Source organism: Phodopus roborovskii, unplaced genomic scaffold, assembly GCF_943737965.1.
Source record: "Phodopus roborovskii unplaced genomic scaffold, PHOROB, whole genome shotgun sequence".
NCBI classification, from domain to species: domain Eukaryota; kingdom Metazoa; phylum Chordata; class Mammalia; order Rodentia; family Cricetidae; genus Phodopus; species Phodopus roborovskii.
In genome coordinates, this window is record NW_026125554.1 from 5639416 (window position 1) to 5659591 (window position 20176).

Here is a 20176-nt window from a genome sequence, read left to right on the forward strand (position 1 = left end):
AAGATTGTTGCAGGAGCAATGGTGGCGGGCAGGTGCCTCACATTAGGCCTCGCCTCACCCCGCGGTGCGCTGCTTCCCGCATGGACACCGGGGAACAGCGAGGCCCGGTGCAGGAACCTGCATGCAAGGGAGAAGCGAGATTCCCCTATTCATTTGAACGCCTACTTCCGTCGAAGACCCCGCCTACAGACTTACCCACCCGCCTTCTGCGGCCCCGCCCACTCCGTTCCCGGAAGTGGACGAGCGAGCGACTTCCGCAAAGCACGCTGGGAGTTGTAGTTCCGGAAGCCAAGCCGGGGCGCGCGGCGACATGTGGCCCCGAGTGCTGCTGGGGGAGGCCCGGGTGGCTGCGGGCGGATACGGTTCTGTCTTGTCTCGCTTCGCCGTGCGTTCCTCCCCACTATGGACTTCTGGGAGCGGCTCACCCCTACGGAGGAGCCTGCATGGAACTGCTACGCGAGCTTTCCCGCTCATCCCCATCGTGGTGGAACAGACTGTACGGGGGCCTGGTGGGGACAAAGCGTGGAGGCTTGAGGGGAGAGGGCGGCGTGCGAGGATCGCTGACCTTTCACCTCTGTTTCTTTTCCCACCAGGGTCGAGGCGAGCGTGCTTATGACATATACTCGAGGCTCTTGAGGGAACGCATCGTGTGCGTCATGGGCCCGGTGAGCGAACCCGGTGCGCTCTGGGGACACCTAGCTGTCTCGCCAACATTTCTCCCCTTGTCAAACTATGTGCCCCACCCCCGTTTTCCTCATCCCTGACCTGAAACATTCTTTTTTATTTGAGCCAAACTCCTGTTATGTAGTCCAAGCTAGCTTCCACCTTGCTGTCCCCCTACCTCAGCTTCCCAAATATTGGGTGTCAGTGTGCATCACCACCATAATCTGTCTTGCCAGCTTTTGTTTTGTGGTCTTCTGAGACAGAGTCCCAGGCTGGCCTTGAAGTCCCCATGTAGCTGATGATGACATTTAGGGCTGGGATGAAGGTGTACCACCACACCAGGTTTGTAGTACTGGGTGGGGATAGAACTCAGAGCTAGCATTCTACCCAATGAACCCCAGCTCTGGTCAGGTGGTTCGTGTTTTTGAGACAGGGTCTTAAGTAGCTCAAGCTGGCTTTTTCTCTCTCTCTTCTTAAAATTTATTTTTATTTTATGTAATTGGTGTATTACCCTGCATGTATGTCTGTGTGATATTGGAGTTACAGATAGTTGTGAGATGTCATGTGGGTGCTGGGAATTGAACCCAGGTCCTCTGGAAGAGCAGTCAGTGCTCTTGACCACAGAGCCATCTCTCCAGCTCCCACCCCCACCTCAGGCTGGCTTTGAACCCATATCCTCTTGCCTCCAATTCCCAAGTGGTGGGATGACTGATATGTACCACCACACCAGGTTTAGGCAATGCTTGAAACCAGGACCTTGAGCATGCTAGGCAAGCACTCTACCCACTAAACTATATCCCAGCCATGTCCTCAGTTTATTGTCTTCCAGTGTTTGCGGCTCCCAGACCATCCCCTTCCTATACTCAAATTCCTGGTTCCTGGCTCCTTAAGCCTTCATCCAGCCCACCTTTAACCTGGGGACAACTCTGCCCTCCACACCTACAGATTGATGACAGTGTCGCCAGCCTGGTCATTGCCCAGCTGCTATTCTTACAGTCTGAAAGCAACAAGAAACCCATTCACATGTACATCAACAGCCCAGGTGAGCAGGGCCTGACCTGGTTGTAGGGTTGGGAATATCCCCTCTGGAGAATAGGTGTGAAGCAGCTTTCTGCAGAACCTAAAATTTAAAATCACTCCAAGCATGGCATGATGGCACATACCTTTAATTCCTGCACTTGGGAGGCAGAGACAGGTGGATCTCTGAGTTCTAGGACAGCCTGGGCTACACAAAAATTGAGGATTTTTAGCCAGGTATGGTGGTGCATGCCTTTAATCCCAGCATTCAGGAGACAGAGGCAGGCAGATCTCTAGAGGCCTGCCTAGTTTACAAAGTAAGTTCTAGGATAGTCAGGACTACACAGAGAAACCCTGTCTTGGAAAAAAAAAAAAAAAAAAAAACAAAAACAAAAACCTAATGAACTAATTAATTATTTAAAATCATTCCAAAAGGACTTGGAACTTCCCCAAGTATGCTAGTCTAGCTGGTCAGTAAGCCCCAAGGATACACCTGTCTACACCTCTCCAGCACTGGGATTACAGGGCAAGCATGTGCTACTCTGTCTGTTTTGTGGGTGCTTGGGATCTGAACTCATGTTCATATGCTTGTATAGCAAGAACTTTACCAGCTGATAAAGTTCCACTCTACCCAGATTCTCTGAAGTCCTTTCACTTTAACTAGGACGGCAGGTATGAACCACCACACTCTTCAGAAATAGTTGATTTTTAAGAAATATATTAGGATTACATTTGTTTATATGAGTGTGTGTTTATGGGTAGATGGATGCATGTATGTCACTGTGTGCATGTATAGAAGTCAGGAGGTCCCAGGAATTGAACTCAGGTTGTCAGGCTTGGTAGGGAGTGTCTTTACCCAAGAATGGGCAGTGTTGTTTGGGCCCTTGTCAGGCCAGGCACCTCTCACAGAATGTTCTAGATGGCACACTCATTTCTCTTCTCAATAAAGCTTCTGATCTGGGCAAGTGTGCCTTAGAGAGTGGGAGTGGCTGGCCCTTCCTGGTGACATATGGCCTGACCAGGGTTCATAGCTAAGAGGTGCCTGGCAGAGCCTTTTGACTTGTGCATATGTGCATGTGTGTTGTCCTATTGTACATGTCTAACCATACCTGATTCTGAAGGAAGGACTGTCCTTGTGACTTCTTGCTGGAACAGTACCTACCAGGGTAGAGGAGGATCCCACTGGGCCCTGACTTACTCCACTGCCTGCAGGTGGTGTGGTGACTGCGGGCCTGGCCATCTATGACACAATGCAGTATATTCTGAACCCCATCTGCACATGGTGTGTTGGACAGGCTGCCAGCATGGGCTCCCTGCTACTCGCCGCTGGCAGCCCAGGCATGCGCCACTCACTGCCTAATTCCAGAATCATGATCCACCAGCCCTCTGGAGGTGCCAGGGTGAGTGCAAGTTCTGCAGGGATGTGGGAGGAAATGTAGGCTACTGTTCTTTCTTTGTTGGAGACAGGGTCTCACCATGTAGCCTTAGCTGTGCTGGAGCTCACTCTGTAGACCAAGACTGCTTCTAACGCGCTGAGATCTGCCTGCCTCTGCCTCCTGACTGCCACTGTTTTAAGATAGGTGTTTCCATGGCTGGGAAGGTGCTCCTCGAAGGTAGAATGCTTGCTTAGCACAGGCAAGACTCTGGGTTCCATCTCTACCAGAGGAAAGGATAAAAAACAAAAACTGAGCCGGGAGTGATGGGCGAATGCCTTTAATCCCAGTACTTGGGTGGCAGAAGCAGGCGGATCTCTTGAGTTTGAGGCCAGCCTGGTCTACAGAGCAAGTTTCAGGAGAGCCAGAGCTATGTAGAGATATCCTGTCTCAAAACAAAAGTAAAATAAAGTAAAAATAGATCAACGTGCAATAGAAACTGCAGGACTCCCTCACTCTAGCGTCCCATGGGATGCTCTCGGCTTCATCTTCCTCCTCCATCTACTGCTCTTTCCTCAGGGCCAAGCCACAGACATTGCCATCCAGGCAGAGGAGATTATGAAGCTGAAGAAGCAGCTATACAACATCTACGCCAAACACACCAAGCAGAGCCTGCAGGTGATTGGTGAGTGCATCAGCATTGTCCCAAACCAGGGCTTCCCCACCTGGACGTTCAGAGCCACATTACTATAGTGGGGTCACCCTGGGCCTTTTGGGTGTTCAGTAGGATCATTAACCTACAAATGCTGTGCCTGTAGCCTGTAGCCCCTTTCAATGCTGATAACTAAGTGCCTCTAAAGGCTGGGGGTGTGGCTTAGTGGTGGAGCCCTGCCTAGAATCCCCCAGTGAGGGCTGGGAGTGTGCCTTAAGTATAGATTTCTTGCTAAGTGATAGTGGTACACACCTATAATCCCAGCAATTGGGAGGCAGAGGCAGGACAGTCTGATCTACAAACAAGTTCTAGGACAGCCAGAGCTACACAGAGAGGCTTGCTTTCAAAAAGCAAAACAAATATACATTTCTTTCCTTTTTAAAAAAATTCATTTAATTTTTATTATATGTATATGGATGGGGTTTTTTGTTTGTTTGTTTTTGAGACAGGGTTTCCATGTATAGCTTTGGAATTAGCTCTTGTAGACCAGGGTGGTCTAAAACTCACAGAGATTCACCTACCTCCCAAGTGCTCTGATTAAAGGTGTGTGCCACCACTGCCCGGTGTATATGGGTGTAAGTCTGTAAATTGCATATGTGCCTGGTGCCAGTGGAGGTCAGACGAGGGTGTCAGATCCCCTCAAACCAGAGTAATAAACAGTTGTGAGCCACCTTATGGGTGCTGAGGATTGAACCTGAGTCCTCTGCCAGAACAAGTTCTCAACCTCCAAGCCAGTTCTCCAGCCCCAGGAATGCATTTCTGGCTTGGCAAAGTTCCTAGCCTAATGGGCAGAATCCCTGCTGGTTAAAACCCCCTGCTCTGCCATTTAGATCAACTTTGCAAGCTGGATGTGGTGGCACCTACCTGTTATCCCAGGACTGGGAGGTGGAGGCAGGAGAATCAGGAGTTCTAGACTGACCTAGAGAATATTGCAAGATTCAGTCTCAGACTAAAATAAATATATCAGCCTTGAGAACTGGCTCAGCTGATCTGTGTATTTTTCCTAAAGGATATTTTGGGTGGGGGGAAGGTAACAAGGGTTATAGGTACCATTGGGTGCTGGTGGGTGCCAGCAGGGTTTCCCTGGTGTTTGACATTTTGGTTTTGTTTTGTTTTAAATAGTTGATTTGGGGAACATGTGCCTGCCACAGCAGATGTGCGGAGGTCAGAGGACAATTCATAGAAATTGGTTTTCTGACACCTTGAGCATTGTGGTGATTGAACTCCAGTTCATCAGAATTGGTGGCAAGCTCCTCTTTCTGCCAAGTCATCTTGCTGGCCCTCATGCTATTCTTTGATCTATCTTGTTGTTGGTCACATATGTTAAATCTAAGATTCACCACATAGCAGCACATGACCTGGGTGTATTTTATTGGTGTGATAGGCATGTGTGTACTCTGACATGTAGAGGTCAGAGGACAGTGTTCAGGAGGACCTGACTATATTTGAGTAGTCAGTAAAAATTAAACCAATGTGGCATGCTGTCGGACACCTATCTTCCCAGCACTTGGCAGGTGCAGACAGAAGAATCCCCTTGAGGCCAGCCTGCCTGATTTTTTTTTTTTTTTTTTTTTTTCAGGGTTTCTCTCTGAAACAGCCCTGGCTATCCTAGAACTCACTCTGTAGACCAGGCTTTATAGAGTTGGTCACTCTGTAGACCAACTCACAGAGATCCACTTGCCTCTGTCTCCCGAGTGCTGGGATTAAAGGTGTGTGCCACCACCATCAGGCAAGAAATGTATTTCTTACTGCTGGGGAAACTAAGACTCAGAAGTTCTGAGCCCCACAGGGAAGAATTATCAGAATGAGCGTGTGTCTTCTGTAACTCAGGGAGCTGGAACAAATCATGGGCTGAAAGCAAAAATTCAGGAATGTGTATTTGAGTCCTGGAAGCAGGAAGGTCAGAAATACCTGGTACCTGGAAGGTTGACCATTGACCTTCAGCTCCTGATCCTAATGGCTATACCTTTGCTTTGCCAGAATTACAGGTGGTTCTGGGATTTGAACCAAGGTTCGGTGCAGGCTAGACCAGTGCTTTACCAATTGATTCTCTGTAGCTTTGGAGCCTGTTCGGGAACTGGCTCAGTAGACCAGGCTGGGAGATCCCCCTGTCTCTGCCTCCTGAGTGCTGGGATTAAAGGTGTGTCCCACAGCTTGTTTTTATTTTGTTTTTAAAGATGTGATCTTGGTATGTAGCCCTGGTTGGCCTTTAACTTTAGATTCTCTGCTCTAGCATCAAATGGTTTTCTCTTTTAATAAGGGCACAGATCCCATGGTAGGGGTCCCATCCTCATAACTCCATAAACCATCCTGCTACTGAATTGACTTCAACCTAGAAATTGGGGGAAAGCATCCTAGGTCTCTGTTCTTACCTACATGTACTGCTTCACCTGCCTCCAGAGTCAGCCATGGAGAGGGACCGCTATATGAGCCCCATGGAGGCCCAAGAATTTGGCATCTTGGACAAGGTCCTGGTCCACCCACCTCAGGATGGAGAGGATGAACCAGAACTGGTACAGAAGGAGACTCCTGCAGCATCAGCCGATCCTCCTGTCCCAGCAAGCACCTAGGGTCTGACCTCATCTCCAGTGTGGAGACCCAGGACTGCACACACTTCCTCTGCTGAGCCCAGAGAGATACCCCTGGAGAGAATGCAGATTGAGGCTGCCCTCCTGCTAAGACTTTAAATTAAACCTTGTGGTTTTTGTCCCATGTCTGAGGCATCTTCGATTACATCTCCAAGATACCAGGCCCCTCCTACCTTGACTCCATGACAATTTTTGTTTTGTTTCTCAAGACAGGGTTTCTCTGTGTAGCCATAGTTGTCTTGGAACTTGCTCTGTAGAGTAGGCCGGCCACAAACTCAGATATCCCCCTGCCTCTGCCTCTGGAGTGCTAGGATTAAAGGTGTGTTCCACTATGTCTAGCTGTTAGCAAACTTTTAAGCCATATACTAGCCCACAGCTGGCAGATAGAACTATAGTTTTATACATTTACTTTTGATTATGTGAGGGTTTGTGCACATGAGTGCAGTACCCCTGGTGACCTGAAGAGGGTGTTGGGTCCCCTGGAGCTTCCCTGTGGGTGCCAGAACTGGCTGAGCCTGTTTTTGCCCCTGGAGGGTTAGGTAGTCTCATTGGCTGGAGGAGCCACCAGAAGCTTTGGATTGATCCTCATACCCATGAGACCTGGCATTTTGCTGCAGGGTCCAAAAGCAGACTGGCACCAGAAAGAATGGTAGGGGAAACTTTGGATTTTTTAAAATAAAAATGGAGAGGGTTGGGTGGATATATAGATGTAGCTAAAAAGGAAAATTGGACCAGTTTATTTGTGGGTGAGGTGGCAGGTGCCAGTGTCCCTGTGGAAGTCAGTAGATGACTTGCAAGAGTGGCTTCCCTGTTTCCACTGTGTCTGTGGGTTCTGGGGGATCAAACCAAAGTCACCAGGCTCGGTGGCAAGTACCCATATCTGTTGAGCCATCATCGTGGGTCCAGATGTTATTAGGGTAGTGTGGCAGTAAACAATTTTTTGGCTTTTTAATTCAGAACATTTGAGGTGTGGGTTGTATTAATGGGTCTTACTTGTTTGGATGTCATGGGGAGGCATGTAGTATCTCCTGTGGTTCAGGTTGTCCTCAAACTCATGTGTATAGCCAAGGATGACCTTGAAGTTGTCCCTCGCTCCACCAAGTGCTGGTTGACAGGCAACCAGCCTGTGCTATCACACTGGTTGAACCTCTAACCTTGACTTTGCTCGAACTATGGTTATCCCAGATTGAGCACCTCACTCCTGAACCTGACAGATCAAATCAGGGCCCAGAGGCGGGACCAACATTAGATGGACTTGGGGCACAGCTAATAGAGTGGGCGCGTGCTCGTGTCCAATGGTGTGCAGTAGGAGGCGGGCTCAGAGCTGGAGGGAGGGCCCCAGCCAATGGCTTGCGGAGGCGTGGCCTGACCTTAAGAGGTCGCCTGAAGATGGCAGGCGGCGGGAGCCTGGCGATGCGGGTGCTTTCTAGGTGCGGCTGGATTCGTGGCTCAGACTCCGCCGTGCTGAGTCGCCTGCGCGACGAGGCCGTAGTGCGGCCGGGCTTTCTGAGCCAGGCGGAGGAAGACACGCTAACACAAGAACTGGAGCCCCAGCTGCGACGCCGGCGTTATGAGTACGACCACTGGGACGCGGTAAGTGGGCGGGGCCTCGATGAGGCGGGGCGGAGAACTAGGAATAAGACCACTGGGAAGCGGTGAGGGGCGAGGCCGTGGAATAGAGAGCGAGCACTGGGGCCGGGTTCGGCCAGGCTGTGGGCGGTGTGTTTTGAGCCGAGATAGTCCGGTTCCGGTGGGACTGGGCACCCAGCTCCGATGGCAGCATGCGACCAGCTGCTGTGGTGTGGGACGTGGCGGGTGCTGGGCAGCTCGGGAGAGATGTCCCGAGAGCGGATCTTGGAACAAGGCTGATGATCTTGATGTCAGAGCTGAGTACGGGGGAAGGCCTGCCGCTGGGGGGGCTGTGGTTGAGACCTAGAGTAGGGAAGGGGCCAGAGCCTGGAAAGGTGAACGGGGAGGATTGAGCTCAAGGGACTAGAGCAGTGTAGTATTCACTCATAGGCTTGGGATCAGAAGGGAGGTCCTTGGTGGGCACCAAGGGATGGCTGCAAGGGCACGATCACTTTAGACATGAGATTCTGCAGCTGAGGGGCCTTGACAAGAATAGAAGGACGACTCGGGTGAGGGAGCGCCAGCAGTTGGGATCTCACTAGGATCTTGAGTGGGATTAAGTTGAGCCCGAAGACGGACACTGAATAATACTGTGGTGACCAGCACCAGGGACTGGAAATCAGAACCTGGAGACCACACGAACTACCCTCTTTGCCTCATTTCCCTGTCCTGGAAGTTCCCAGTCATGACCTGTGCTCTCTGTGTAGGCTATCCACGGCTTCAGGGAGACAGAGAAATCCCGATGGTCTGATGCAAGCCAAGCCATCCTGCAGCGGGTCCAGGCTGCTGCCTTTGGCCCTGACCAGACCCTGCTATCCTTGGTCCACGTGTTGGACCTGGAACCTAAGGGCTACATCAAGCCCCATGTTGACAGTGTCAAGGTAGGCAGAAGGCTGTCCCTCAGAACTCCAAGCCTGAGTGGGCAGGAGGGCAGATCTCAGCCTGACCCTCCCACACATACAGACACTACCTTTCTTCTAGTTCTGTGGATCCACTATCGCTGGCCTTTCCTTGTTGTCCCCAAGTGTTATGAAGCTGGTGCACACCCAGGAACCTGAGCAGTGGCTGGAACTGTTGCTGGAGCCAGGCTCCCTCTATATTTTAAGGTAATGCCTTGCCAAGAAGCCCCCAGATGAGGCCCAATGCTTCTGACACCTCTTCTTGGTGCTCTCACATTAGAGGAAGCTGCCACCATCGCTCAGGAAAAGTGAAGAGATGCTGAAGGAACAGGGTTTCTCTCCACCTACCACACTCAGCCTGTCTCTTTTTGCAGGGGTTCAGCCCGATATGACTTCTCCCATGAGATCCTTCGAGATGAAGAATCATTTTTTGGGGAGCACCGGGTCCCCCGGGGCCGACGTATCTCAGTGATTTGCCGCTCCCTCCCTGAGGGGATAGGGCCAGGAAGGCCAGGCAAGCCACCCCCAGCCTGCTGACCTCTACACCTATCCTCTGGACTTGTGAATAAAGTTGGAAAAAGAATGTTATGGGCATCTTCAAATTAATTACCACTGCCAGGTCAGAACCCACATAGCCTGGTGGCTGCCAGGGTGTACCCCATCACACACACACACTCCTAAGGCCATTAGAACATTTATTGCATTAATTGCCGATACCCATTCCCAGGTTCCCTTCCTTCTCAATCTATGTATGCAAGGTTCTAATAAATGTCACCTGAACCCTTCAAAGCCCAGGTTGCCTCATGCTTGTGATTCTGAGACACAAAGCTGGCCACCTTCAGCCACCACAGCCACAAGCAGCAGCTGAGAGCTGAGGCAGCTGCTGCCAACGGTGACGATCATCGAGGAAAGTCACATCAGTATAGCTGGTGGGCTGACAGCAGGGTTGACCATGGGCTCGACCCTGCCCTCGAAGCCGGGCCAGCACAAGGCTGTGCTGGGTGTGGGCCTCTCGGAGACAGCTGCCAGCACAGTATCGGAAGATGACCTTCTCCTCTGAGGCATAGCCCAGGCCCAGCTCAGCCACTGGCAGGGTCAGGCTCCACAGCTGGCATGGACCAACCAGGGCTCTTGGAAGGCGGACATGGCTGTTACCTAGTGCAGGGTAGAACATGAGTATGAGGTATGATGAGGGCTTTAAGAGAAGGAACTGGGGAGTGACAAGGCGCCCCCAGGAATTCTTACCCTGATAGGGCTTCCAGGGCCCTGCAGTCTCTGCCATCTCCTTAGATGAAATCTCATCTTTTGCCACTGGATCCCCTTGAGGATCTCGGTCCCAGCAGAGGCTCAGGTGTAAGGGCAGGAGCAGCAGAAACATGAGTGCTAGTCTTCCTGCAGCCATTGTGACAGGGAGGTCCCAGGATGCTGAGAGACCCTGGTGTCCTCAATTTATTCTCTGCCTGTCCTGGGGATTAAACTCACTGCCAGCATCATGGCCCAGGGAAGCCAGTGGAGTCCCACCCAGCTTGTCCCCACATCCTAACTCTTAAGAATTGATGGCTTACCCACCCAGACATTCCATAGACCCATTTCTGATGCCCCTGATTTATGAGTATCCTACTATCAGCCAGAAGCAAGCCCAGAGTTGGCCACCAATCTGTGTCCCCACCCCACCTGCCTTTGGTAGGAAGTTCAGGAGGGCTGGGAGGGGTCCTATTGTAGGTCTTGTACTAGATTATGGGCCATGTGGGGCCAATAGGAACTGGGAAGGACACCTGGCAGATGAAAGGGTCTGTGGGCATCCCTCCATCTTGGCTTTAGCCAGGATTAAAACATCGAACCCTTGTCTCCGGGCTTGGCTGAACCAGGATCAAAACAGGAAAAGGGAGTCTAGGTGATAGGCAAGGCTGGGACTCCCGTTCTTGGAAGGCCAACCTGAAAAGCCACAGCCATAGCCAATCTGGGTTTTGGAGCATTAGAGCCCTAGGGGAGACTGGAGCTTGCTGGATCTCATCATTCCCAAGAAGGATCATGTTCTGCCAACTTCTGAACCCATGAGACCCAGCAAGTGGATATGGGCAACAATAAACCAAGGACTTTGGAGGCAAAGGAATAAAACTGATGCCGGGTATGACACTGCATACTGCTCACTCTTGGTCAACCCTGTGTTCAGGAGACCAGGGCAGGATCGCTGCAGGTTGTGGTCAGCATAAGCTATAATGAGACCGGCTCAAAACAGTAAGTGATGGTGAGAGCTCAACAGGCTAAAGCCCTTGCCACCCCCACCTGACCTAACTGAGTTGCAGAATCCACATGATAGAAGAGAACTGACTGCAGAGTTATTCTCTGATCATCACATGCATGTGGTGGCATGTGCATGCCACACAGGTACACACACACACACACACACACACACACACATACACACAGACGGCTAGAGCTGCGCTGAGCATATACAAAACCCTAGGTTCCATCCATCCATCCAAAACACATGATGGTGTGTGCCTGTGATCTCAGCCGGCACTGGGGAGGCTAAGGCAGGAGGATCACTAGTTCAAGGCCAGCCTGGGCTATATGAGACTTTATTTCAAAAAGGGAAAGAAAGCAATGGCTTTCAAAACCAAAAGTCACTTCTATCATGCAGAATTGAGTTTGAAATAGGTTCCCTGAACACAAAGTTCTGCCCCTAACTACAAGGCCATGCCATGCATACTCTGCCTGCCCTAAGGTGGATATCGCCTTAGACCCAGGTTTCCAAAGGGCAAGCAGATAGTGGGACAGAGAGGTTCAGTGAGCAGGGCCATTCCTAGGGATTAACCCCTTTTTGCAACCATTCCCAAATCACCAGCAAAAAGTGGGAGTGGGTTTCCACTGGTATCCAGCTGCCAGTGAGAGGAAGCCCTCCCTGTACCCAGGCTGCTCAGGACCCAGCTTTCAAGGTAGCAGCTAAGGCCAAGGACCAATCAGCCATGTCACCACCCAAGAATGTAAAGCACTCTCCCGGAGCAACGCCCGGCTAGCCTGCATAAGATATATTGCTGGGCCTGTCAGGAGATAAGGGGGACCCCAGGAATGTCACTTGGAAATGGAAAACAGCATCTAGGTGCCAACACCAAGAATAGGTTTGGATTCCAGTAGCCATGAAAGGAAGCACCTGAGCCAAGAACTGCAAACTAAATGGCCTGGGCTGTATACAGGGAACATGGCTATCATCCTAGCATTGGGAAATTGAGTTCCCAGCTAGCCTGGGGCTACACAGCAAGACTCTTTCTCAAAAGACAAAGTAAAAGAGCCATGCCTGTTAGTGGTACGTGACTATGATCCCAGCATCCCAGAGGTGGAGGTGGGAAGATCAGGAGTTCTAGGCCAGCCTCAGCTACAACAGTTAAAGAGGACTGGCCATGTAGCTCACTGAAGAGTGCTAGGTAGCAAGTCTGAGTCCCACCACTTCATCACTGTGCTGCAGAAACAGCAGATCCCAAGCCTGCACTCCTAAAGGATGGCTGGAAGCTGAGCATTCCCAGACAAGGGCCACCATAAACCCTATACGACACAATGATACAAGGTAGGGGGTTGTGGGAGTGGTTAGGGAAGAGCTTCTACAAGTGAAATTGAACTCATGAAGATTGCACAGGGGTCAAGCTCAGTGGGCAGAAAGGCTGTGTCCCCCCTCCCCCCCAGGAGGGGGACTGGAGTAACAATGAGGACTTGCTCATACTCTGGGTCAGCTCTCTTTATTAGCATTATTCTTTGAGGGAGAAGTGCATCTTGTCACCAATCATCTTGCGCTCAGGGTTGAGGCGCTTGAGGATCTGCGCCAGCACATTCACAGTCTGCTCACTGCTCAGCCCTGTCTTCTTGGTCTGGAACTTTTTCAGCAGGTCCTTTGTGGTCATGGGCTTACGAGTCAGGTATCGGCGTACAGCATCCTCTGTCACCTGGACATCACTGTGGGAGATGGAGGGAGGGAGACACTGGTCACATAAGAGTCCCTTGTGGCCCACTCCAGACTGTGATCCCTACTTGGGTCTGAACCTACCCGCCACTGGGTGTGGACTTCCCAGACAGGCTCTGAGGGGCTGTGTCCATCCGTAGGCGCTTAGCTGCTGGAGTCTCACCTGTCCGCTTCCCTGGTGGAAAAGAGTAATGTTGGGGTGGGGGTGGGGGCAGATGGGGCACCCGGTGTACAGAGGATGTGTAGACTGCCATCGGCTCTCATTTCTGAGCACTCACCTTGCTCCAGCTTGCTGGCTGCAGCCTTCAGTGTGGAAGAGGTGCTTGCTGCTTCTGCACTCGGGGTCCCTGGCCGACTGGTACCCTTAGAACTACCCCCTGACGGCTTCCGCTCCCTCTTGGGGGGTGTCTTCTTCTTCTGCAGAAACTAGGGTGTAAGTCTGAAGGAGCAGACTGCCACTACCATCCCAGCCCCGCCCCGCCCCGGGATATGCCTTACCGCCATGAAGAGTGCAGAGGAAGTCTCACTGTCAATGTCGCTCTCCTCTGAGCTGTCTGACTCATCGCTGCTGTCTGCATGGGCCAAAGGAGGGTCATAAGCACAGCCCACCATCACACAGGTGAGAGGAGAGCAGGATACTGCAGCATCACTGAGCCTCCCGAGTACCCCACATACCTTTCCTGCGTTTCTTCTCCTGTGGGGTGGGGACCTTCTTCTCTTCTTCCTCCTCCTTGTCTTCCTCAGGGGGCTTCTCCTCCTCGCTCTCTTCACTGCTCTCACTTTGCTCATCCACGCCTGGGGACACACATATGAGCAGGAAGGCTGCCGAGCGAACTCCCACCCCCAGCTGTTCCCTAACTGACACCTACCCTTGGGGCCATCCTCTTGCTGTGGCACTTTGGGTTTGCCTTCTGACTCATCTGGGGAGCTGCTGTGAGGCAGAGAAGGGCAAACATGAAGATGGATGACCATAGGCCTGCCTTGTGCTACCTCGGGCCTGCCTCGAGCTGCCTCACCTGGAGCCATCTGACATGTAGTCCACCTCCTGGCCCTCAAAGTCCCCATCATCGCTGTCCTCAAAGGCCTCATCATCTGAGCCCTTCTTCTTTTTCTTCTTCCTGCCCGCTTTGGTCAATGGGGCCTTTTTTTTGGCCTTGGAGGCTCTGCTGCCTGTGAAGGGAAAGAAAATATAGGATGGGGATCAGACTGGAGATGAGCCCAGAACACTGCTCACAGTCAGGCAGGGGCTCCATCTCAGCCATGCCACCAGACCCCACCTTGTATCACTGTGTTGTGTGGGGTTTCAGGAAAGGGCTCTACCTCTAAAGCCATTCATCTAACACTTTTTTTAGTTTTTTGCTTTGTTTTGTTTTGCGGGGGATGGTGGTGAGGCAGGGTTTCTCTGTGTAGCCCTGGCTGTCCTGGGACTTGCTCTGTAGACTAGGCTGGCTTTGAACTACCTGCCTCTGCCTCCCAGGCTGGGATTAAAGGTGTGCCCTTTGTTTTTTAAGATGGAGTCCATATAGCCAGGCAGGACTGGTTGTGAACTCTGGATCCTCCTGCCTCAAGCCCGAGGTCTGGGATTGCAGCCAGCGCACCATCTGAGGTATGTCTTCATGTGTTATACCCTGACAAGGACACTGCATCCCAGGTTCGGCCAATGTGTAGAGAAAGCAGAAGGCTAGCTTAGGCACTTATCCCTCCTGTGCCCTCATACCACTCCACCAATACTGCCACTCAGTCACCCAGCCCTGTGACCCGCAGCACAGCACCCTTAAAACACTCAAACGGATCCCATGGAAATGCTGTTAAGCTGCCATTCATTTCTAGAGGGACCATGTGTCATGAGCTTCACTGGTGGCCCTGTCCTTGACCTAAAACCTCTGGGTACCTCCACTTACCCTCCTCGCCACTGGCATCACTGGCATCCGAGGACATTTCCAGGTCATCCTCCAGGTCATGGATGCGCAGCTCGCTAGGCTTCTTGCGGCTGCGCTTCTCTTTCTCCTCCTCATCTTCATCCTGGTCCTGGTCCTTGAGCCTCCGCTGCTGCATGATGCTGAAGTGGTTCAAGACCTTGTTCCTCCTGCACATGGGAACAGTGACTAAGCACTCTGGGGCGGGTGGTGGAGGCAGCAGGGGACAGCGAAGGAGCTGCTTGGGCAGGAAGGATGGTAGAAGACAGTGACCGGGCCACTCAAGTGGGCAAGACAGGAAGACCCCACAGGGTCATTAACATGAGCCTGCTCTAGGCAGCCCTGTGTCCCTGGCTGGCTAACCAACCAACCAATGACAACAACAAAAAAGAAAGGGACAGACCAGGCAACAAGGGCCATTTCAGAACCCCAAATCTTGAAACCATACAGGGTGAGCCCTGAGATGCCTCTGGCCCGTGTGCTCCGAGTGTCTAGGGAGCCCCACATCTTAGCTCCTCCAGGCTCAGGGTCCTTTCTAGGTAAATCCACCTGTCTACATTGGTTAGCTAATTAATACTCCTTTGTCCTTTTGTTTCGTTTTTTTGAGACAGGGTCTCTCTGTGTAGCCCTGGCTGTCTTGGAATTTGCTCTATAGACCAGGCTGGCCTTGAATGAACTGAGATCCTCCAGCCTCTGCCTTCGGAGCGCTGAGATTAAAGGTGTGTGTTACCACCATGCCTGGTAAGTTTTGGGTTGTTTTGAGACCACATCTCATATAACCCTGGCTGACCTCAAATTTAATACAGCAGAGGATGGACTTCAACTCCTGATAACTCTTACTTCTGCCTTTCCGGGTGCTAGGGTAACCAGTATGCATGTGTACTACCCAACACCACATCCCCAACAATTTATCTCATGGATTACTTAGAGCAGGGATCTCACTGTGAAAGAAGCTATTGAGGACACATGTATGCATGCCTGGAATAAGACTATGTTGTAGGGGAGGGGCTGCTTTAGACATTTTGAGAACTGGTCCAGGCTTCCAGGCAGGTACAAAACAACCACATCACATAAATGCCAGCAGCCTTCTCTGGAAACTTATGATGGGCCTCCCTAGTTCCCTATCCCAGCTTCCTTGCATACAACTTGACTCTACCTCCTAGGCAAGAACTGACGCAGTTGCCATCGGGAGACTGGGCTCCCAGGCCAACCAGCTATCTGTACCAGGTGGAGTTGCTCCAAAGCTGACTGCAGTGTGACCCCTGTGGCTCACCTCTCCCACTCCTCCTCGGCCTCCTCAGCAGTGAGTGTGCGATGCCGGGCCAGCGGTGTGAAATTGTACCAGTTCTGCACAGGGAAGGCCTCAAAGGCACCATCGGCACACTGAGTGAAGATGTAGTATGCTGTGTTCTCTGTCACTCCGCCTTTCTTTATGCCCTTGAACCTGTGGAGAGGCTACATCAGGTCACAACTCTACCCACAGGGCCTAGCCCCTCCTCAACACCCATCTGGGCTCTCCTAGGAATGCCTAGGACAGAAGGGCACAGGCCATCATCTCCTTAGCTCAGATCATCACTTGGTCACCATATGACCTATGGCCCCCATCCTCAAGGCTGCTGTTAGAATCTGGGCCATGCTGCATGCACTGTATGCCCTGCTCCCAGCCTATAACCCACCATGGCTACTGTGCACAGAACACTTGTCACTGGCTCCGTTAGACTCTACCTCCTTTGCTATGGATCACTCTCTCCCAAGGGGACATCCCAAGTGTTATGTATGAGCTCACCTCAAGGCATACTCAGGCTGCTGAGCCAGATCAACAACACCCAGTCCACCTTCAGATCAAACTTTCATAAGGGAGATGGCACTGGCACCCTCCCCCCCACACACTGTGCTGGGAACAGATTCAGAGAAGATGGCCCCCCAAAATGTGCATGGATGAGGGACACAGGCAGGCCCCTCCCACCATCAGCACCACTCACTTCCTGCCTGATTTGCCGTTGACCCGGAGCAGCCAGGGCTGGTCCTCAGGCCGGAACTCCTTCAGGACAATGCCATACTTCTTCCGTCTCGCCTCTTCCCGGAGCTTTCTGTTGAATTCACTGCCTGCTCCAGATTCTGGCATCTCCTCTTCCTGGTAGATCTTCTTGTTGCTCAGATCTCGCTCTAGCCGGGCCTGAGGAAGCAGCAGGCACAGCTTCTCAGGCCCCCACAGGAAAACCTTTCTATCTCCCTCTGCTGGATTCCATATGCTCCCAGTATGAGGAATGGAGTTTGGATCCCAAGTACCCATGAACAAAGCTGGGCAAGGTCACATGCATCTGAGACCCCAGCAGGGAGGGACAGACAGAAGGATTCCTGGAACTCACTAGTCAGCAAGCCCCAGGGTCAGTGAGATATCCTGACTCCAAAACTTATGCGGAAAGTTCTGTACAATGGTGCTGCCTGCCAAGCCTGAGACTTGAGTTCAAGACCCAGGCAGGTGAGAACTGACTACTGAAAGCTGTTCTATGATCTCCAATCTGTCACACACTCATCTGTGCCCCAACAGATGTCACTGAAATAATAATGTGGAAAGTAACTAAAGATGACACCCAGTGTCACCCCTCTGGCCTTGATATGAACACCATGCCCACAAGAGCATGTGCTTACACAAAAACATCACACAGAAAAGGCACCAAGAGACTAAAGGCAGACGTGTCCACCTGGGGATGGCTCAGATGAAACCCAGACAATATAGAGATAGCATTTTAACATGGCATCCAGAATAATGGACAGTTTAAAACTTTGCCCTTTAAAATTTCCTTATTTATGTTTTGGTTTTTGGAGACAGGGTTTCCCTGTTGCTCAGGCTGCCCTGGAACTCTGTAGACCAGGTTGTCCTCAAACTCACAGAGATCCACCTGCCTCTGTCTTCCGAGTTCTGGGATTAAAGGCATGAACTACTGCTGTCTGCCTATTATTAACCAGAGAATTCTGTTGTGCAGCCAGAATGACTTTACACTTATGATCTACCTGCCTCTATCTCCCTGGTACCAGGGTGATGACACCCATGGCTATGCCCATCTTCTGGTCCTGGTTTTATCCTTTTAAGACAGGGTCTCACCATATAGCCAGGCTCTCCTGAAATACACAGTGCAGATCAGGCTGGTACTGAACTTAGGGGGATCCTCCTGCCTCTGTTGCTCAAATGCTGGCATTAAAGGTAAAAGCTTTTTTTTTTTTGGTTTTTCAAGTAAGGGTTTCTCTGTGGATTTGGAGCCTTCCTGGAACTCACTCTGTAGACCAGGCTGGCTTCAAACTCAAGAGATTCCCCTGCCTCTGCCTTCCAAATGTGGGGATTAAAGGTGTGTGCCACCAATACCTGGCCATTAAAAGGCTTTTTAAACTATTTGTTTGGAGGTATTTGGAGGTACATGTCCTGGCCTTAGTTCTTTACTCACTAAGCCATCTTGCTAATTTATCTTTTTTTAAGGCATGGTCCAATCATAAGCTTCACTTCAGCTCACTATGTAGCCAAGTATGGTCTTCAATTTAAGATCCTATATCACATTCCAGTGCTGGGATGATTAGACATGTGCTACCAAGCCCAGCAAACATGGTAATGGTGGCCCTACTTGGACTACTATATGACAGCTGATGCTCTATCAATTTTTTTTTTTTTCTTGAGACAGGATTTATATAGCCAGGCCAGTCTAAAATACTGTCTTTCTGCCTCAGCCTCCAAACGGTTGGAGTCACACATCTGCTGAGTTGTAGGTGTAGCCACCATCTTTCAGTAATGACTTGTAACCACCAGCCCAGGTAGGCCTCTGTCCCAGACACCCATAATTATAGACTTACCTGGTTCCAGGTAGCAAAGTTGACTTTATCAGCTGCATTAAAAGCCATTATGTTGTACTTCTTGGTTGTGTTCCTAGAATGGGCAAGAGACAATTCAGTCTATTGGTCATTCATTCAACAAATCCACCATTACACCCTTGGTTGTAGGTACTCCTGGGAACTCATAAAAGCAGTGGTTCTCAACCTTCCTAAAGCTGTACCCTTTAAAAGTTCCTCATGTTGGGGTGACCTCAAACCATACAATTACTTTTGTTGCTACTTCCTAACTGTAATTTTGCTACTTTTATTAATCATAATGTAAATATCTATGTTTTCCAATGGTCCTAGGTGACGCCTGTGAAAGGGTCATTTGAATCTAAGGGATTGCTACCCACAGGGTAAGACCACTGCTCCAGAGTTTCCTGGTTTGTTTAAGAAGCTGGATCCCCTTCCCCCCCAAAAAAAAAAAATCTCTTCCAACCCTATTAGAAGTTAGCCAGACCCACAGGCACCAGACATGCTCTCAGTGCAGTGCACATCTATACATGCAGACAAAACATTCATACACATAAAGATAATAAAACTAAGAAAAAGTGGGCTGAGAGACAGTGGTGGCACACTCCTTTAATCCCCCCACTTGGAAGGCAGAGGCAGGCAGATCTCTGTGTGTTCTAGGCCAGCCTGGTCTACAGTGCAAGTTCCAGGACAGGCTCCAAAGCCACAGAGAGACCCTGTCTCAGGAAAAAGAGGAGAGCAAGCAGGCAAGAGTTGGAGGTGGGTGGGTCTTGGTAGGTTCAAGGCCAGCCTGGTCAAACCAGCTATACAGTAAGACCTGTCTTCAAAATAAAAGAGGGCTGGGTATGCCTTAAAGGTGGAGCACTTGCCTAGCATTCACCAAAGTTTGGGATTTTTTTTTCTTTTTCCCAGACAAAAGTTTCTCTGTTTAACCCTGGCTGATCTGGAGCTTACTCTGTAGACCAGGCTGGCTTCGAACTCTGAGATCCACCTGCCTCTGCCTCCCAAGTGCTGGGATTAAAGGCAGCCACCATGTCTGACCTAAGTCTCTGAAAATAGGACAAAGTCATCGACCCTGACATTAACTAAGTTGCTGTAACTTGCACGGGAAGCAGTCCAGCCGGGAAAGCACCACAGAGCAGAGGAGTGTGTGGTGTGGGTGACTTACTTGGGGACTCGGACGACATACTCGGTGACGTTCTGGCTGCCGGGTCCCTGCAGAGGGAGCACGGGTCTGTGAGGCGAGGAGAGGCCGCGGATCTGTCCTGCGACCCCCACCCTCCATCCTTGCCTCATTCATACTCACTAGAGCCGCCATGGCCGTTGCTCAAGCAGTTCCTGGTCAGCCTGACCCGGATGCTCTTCGTGGTATCCCTCGGTCCCGGGGAAGAAACCTTGGCCGGGTATCACGTTAGTATGATCCTGTGTTTTGGATCTCCAAACACTTAAGTCTCAAAAAACCTAACTCTCTGCGTGCGTCACAGTCTGACCCGGAACTAGAACTGCCACATCTGGATGGCAGCTACCTCAGTACCTAGCTTAGGTCGCCTCCAGTCTCTGAGGGAAAAGAAGCCGCCTTCTGCCAGC

At 51.0% G+C, this 20176-nt stretch overlaps 4 protein-coding genes across 5 annotated transcripts; 2 read left to right on the top strand and 2 right to left on the bottom strand.

Annotated features, from left to right (window-relative positions):
* The first annotated feature begins 287 nt into the window (after positions 1–287).
* Clpp (caseinolytic mitochondrial matrix peptidase proteolytic subunit) lies at positions 288–6525 on the top strand. The gene is made up of 6 exons (XM_051177646.1): positions 288–496; positions 594–665; positions 1609–1705; positions 2893–3080; positions 3633–3738; positions 6166–6525. The coding sequence occupies exons 1-6, from the start codon at positions 311–313 to the stop codon at positions 6333–6335; spliced, it is 819 nt and encodes a 272-aa protein (XP_051033603.1). The 5' UTR covers positions 288–310; the 3' UTR covers positions 6336–6525.
* Positions 6526–7706: 1181 nt separating this feature from the next.
* Positions 7707–9464, top strand: Alkbh7 (alkB homolog 7). Its single transcript, XM_051177647.1, has 4 exons — positions 7707–7946; positions 8690–8863; positions 8964–9088; positions 9256–9464. The coding sequence occupies exons 1-4, from the start codon at positions 7743–7745 to the stop codon at positions 9416–9418; spliced, it is 666 nt and encodes a 221-aa protein (XP_051033604.1). The 5' UTR covers positions 7707–7742; the 3' UTR covers positions 9419–9464.
* Positions 9465–9637: 173 nt separating this feature from the next.
* On the bottom strand, positions 9638–10283 carry Pspn (persephin). The gene is made up of 2 exons (XM_051177648.1): positions 10127–10283; positions 9638–10036 (listed from the first exon to the last, which is right to left on the bottom strand). Exons 1-2 carry the CDS (start codon positions 10281–10283, stop codon positions 9720–9722), a joined length of 474 nt encoding a protein of 157 aa, XP_051033605.1. The 3' UTR covers positions 9638–9719.
* Positions 10284–12598: 2315 nt separating this feature from the next.
* Gtf2f1 (general transcription factor IIF subunit 1) lies at positions 12599–20167 on the bottom strand. Of its 2 annotated transcripts, none has more exons than XM_051177650.1 (13): positions 19896–20167; positions 19758–19804; positions 18596–18668; positions 16735–16928; positions 16026–16196; positions 14738–14922; positions 13853–14006; positions 13706–13764; positions 13512–13631; positions 13335–13408; positions 13115–13253; positions 12921–13011; positions 12599–12829 (listed from the first exon to the last, which is right to left on the bottom strand). In XM_051177650.1, exons 1-13 carry the CDS (start codon positions 19905–19907, stop codon positions 12625–12627), a joined length of 1524 nt encoding a protein of 507 aa, XP_051033607.1. In that variant the 5' UTR covers positions 19908–20167; the 3' UTR covers positions 12599–12624. The 2 variants fall into 2 exon arrangements, with proteins under 2 accessions (XP_051033607.1, XP_051033606.1); XM_051177649.1 differs by having other exon boundaries at positions 13706–13767.
* Between the last annotated feature and the right edge of the window lie 9 nt (positions 20168–20176).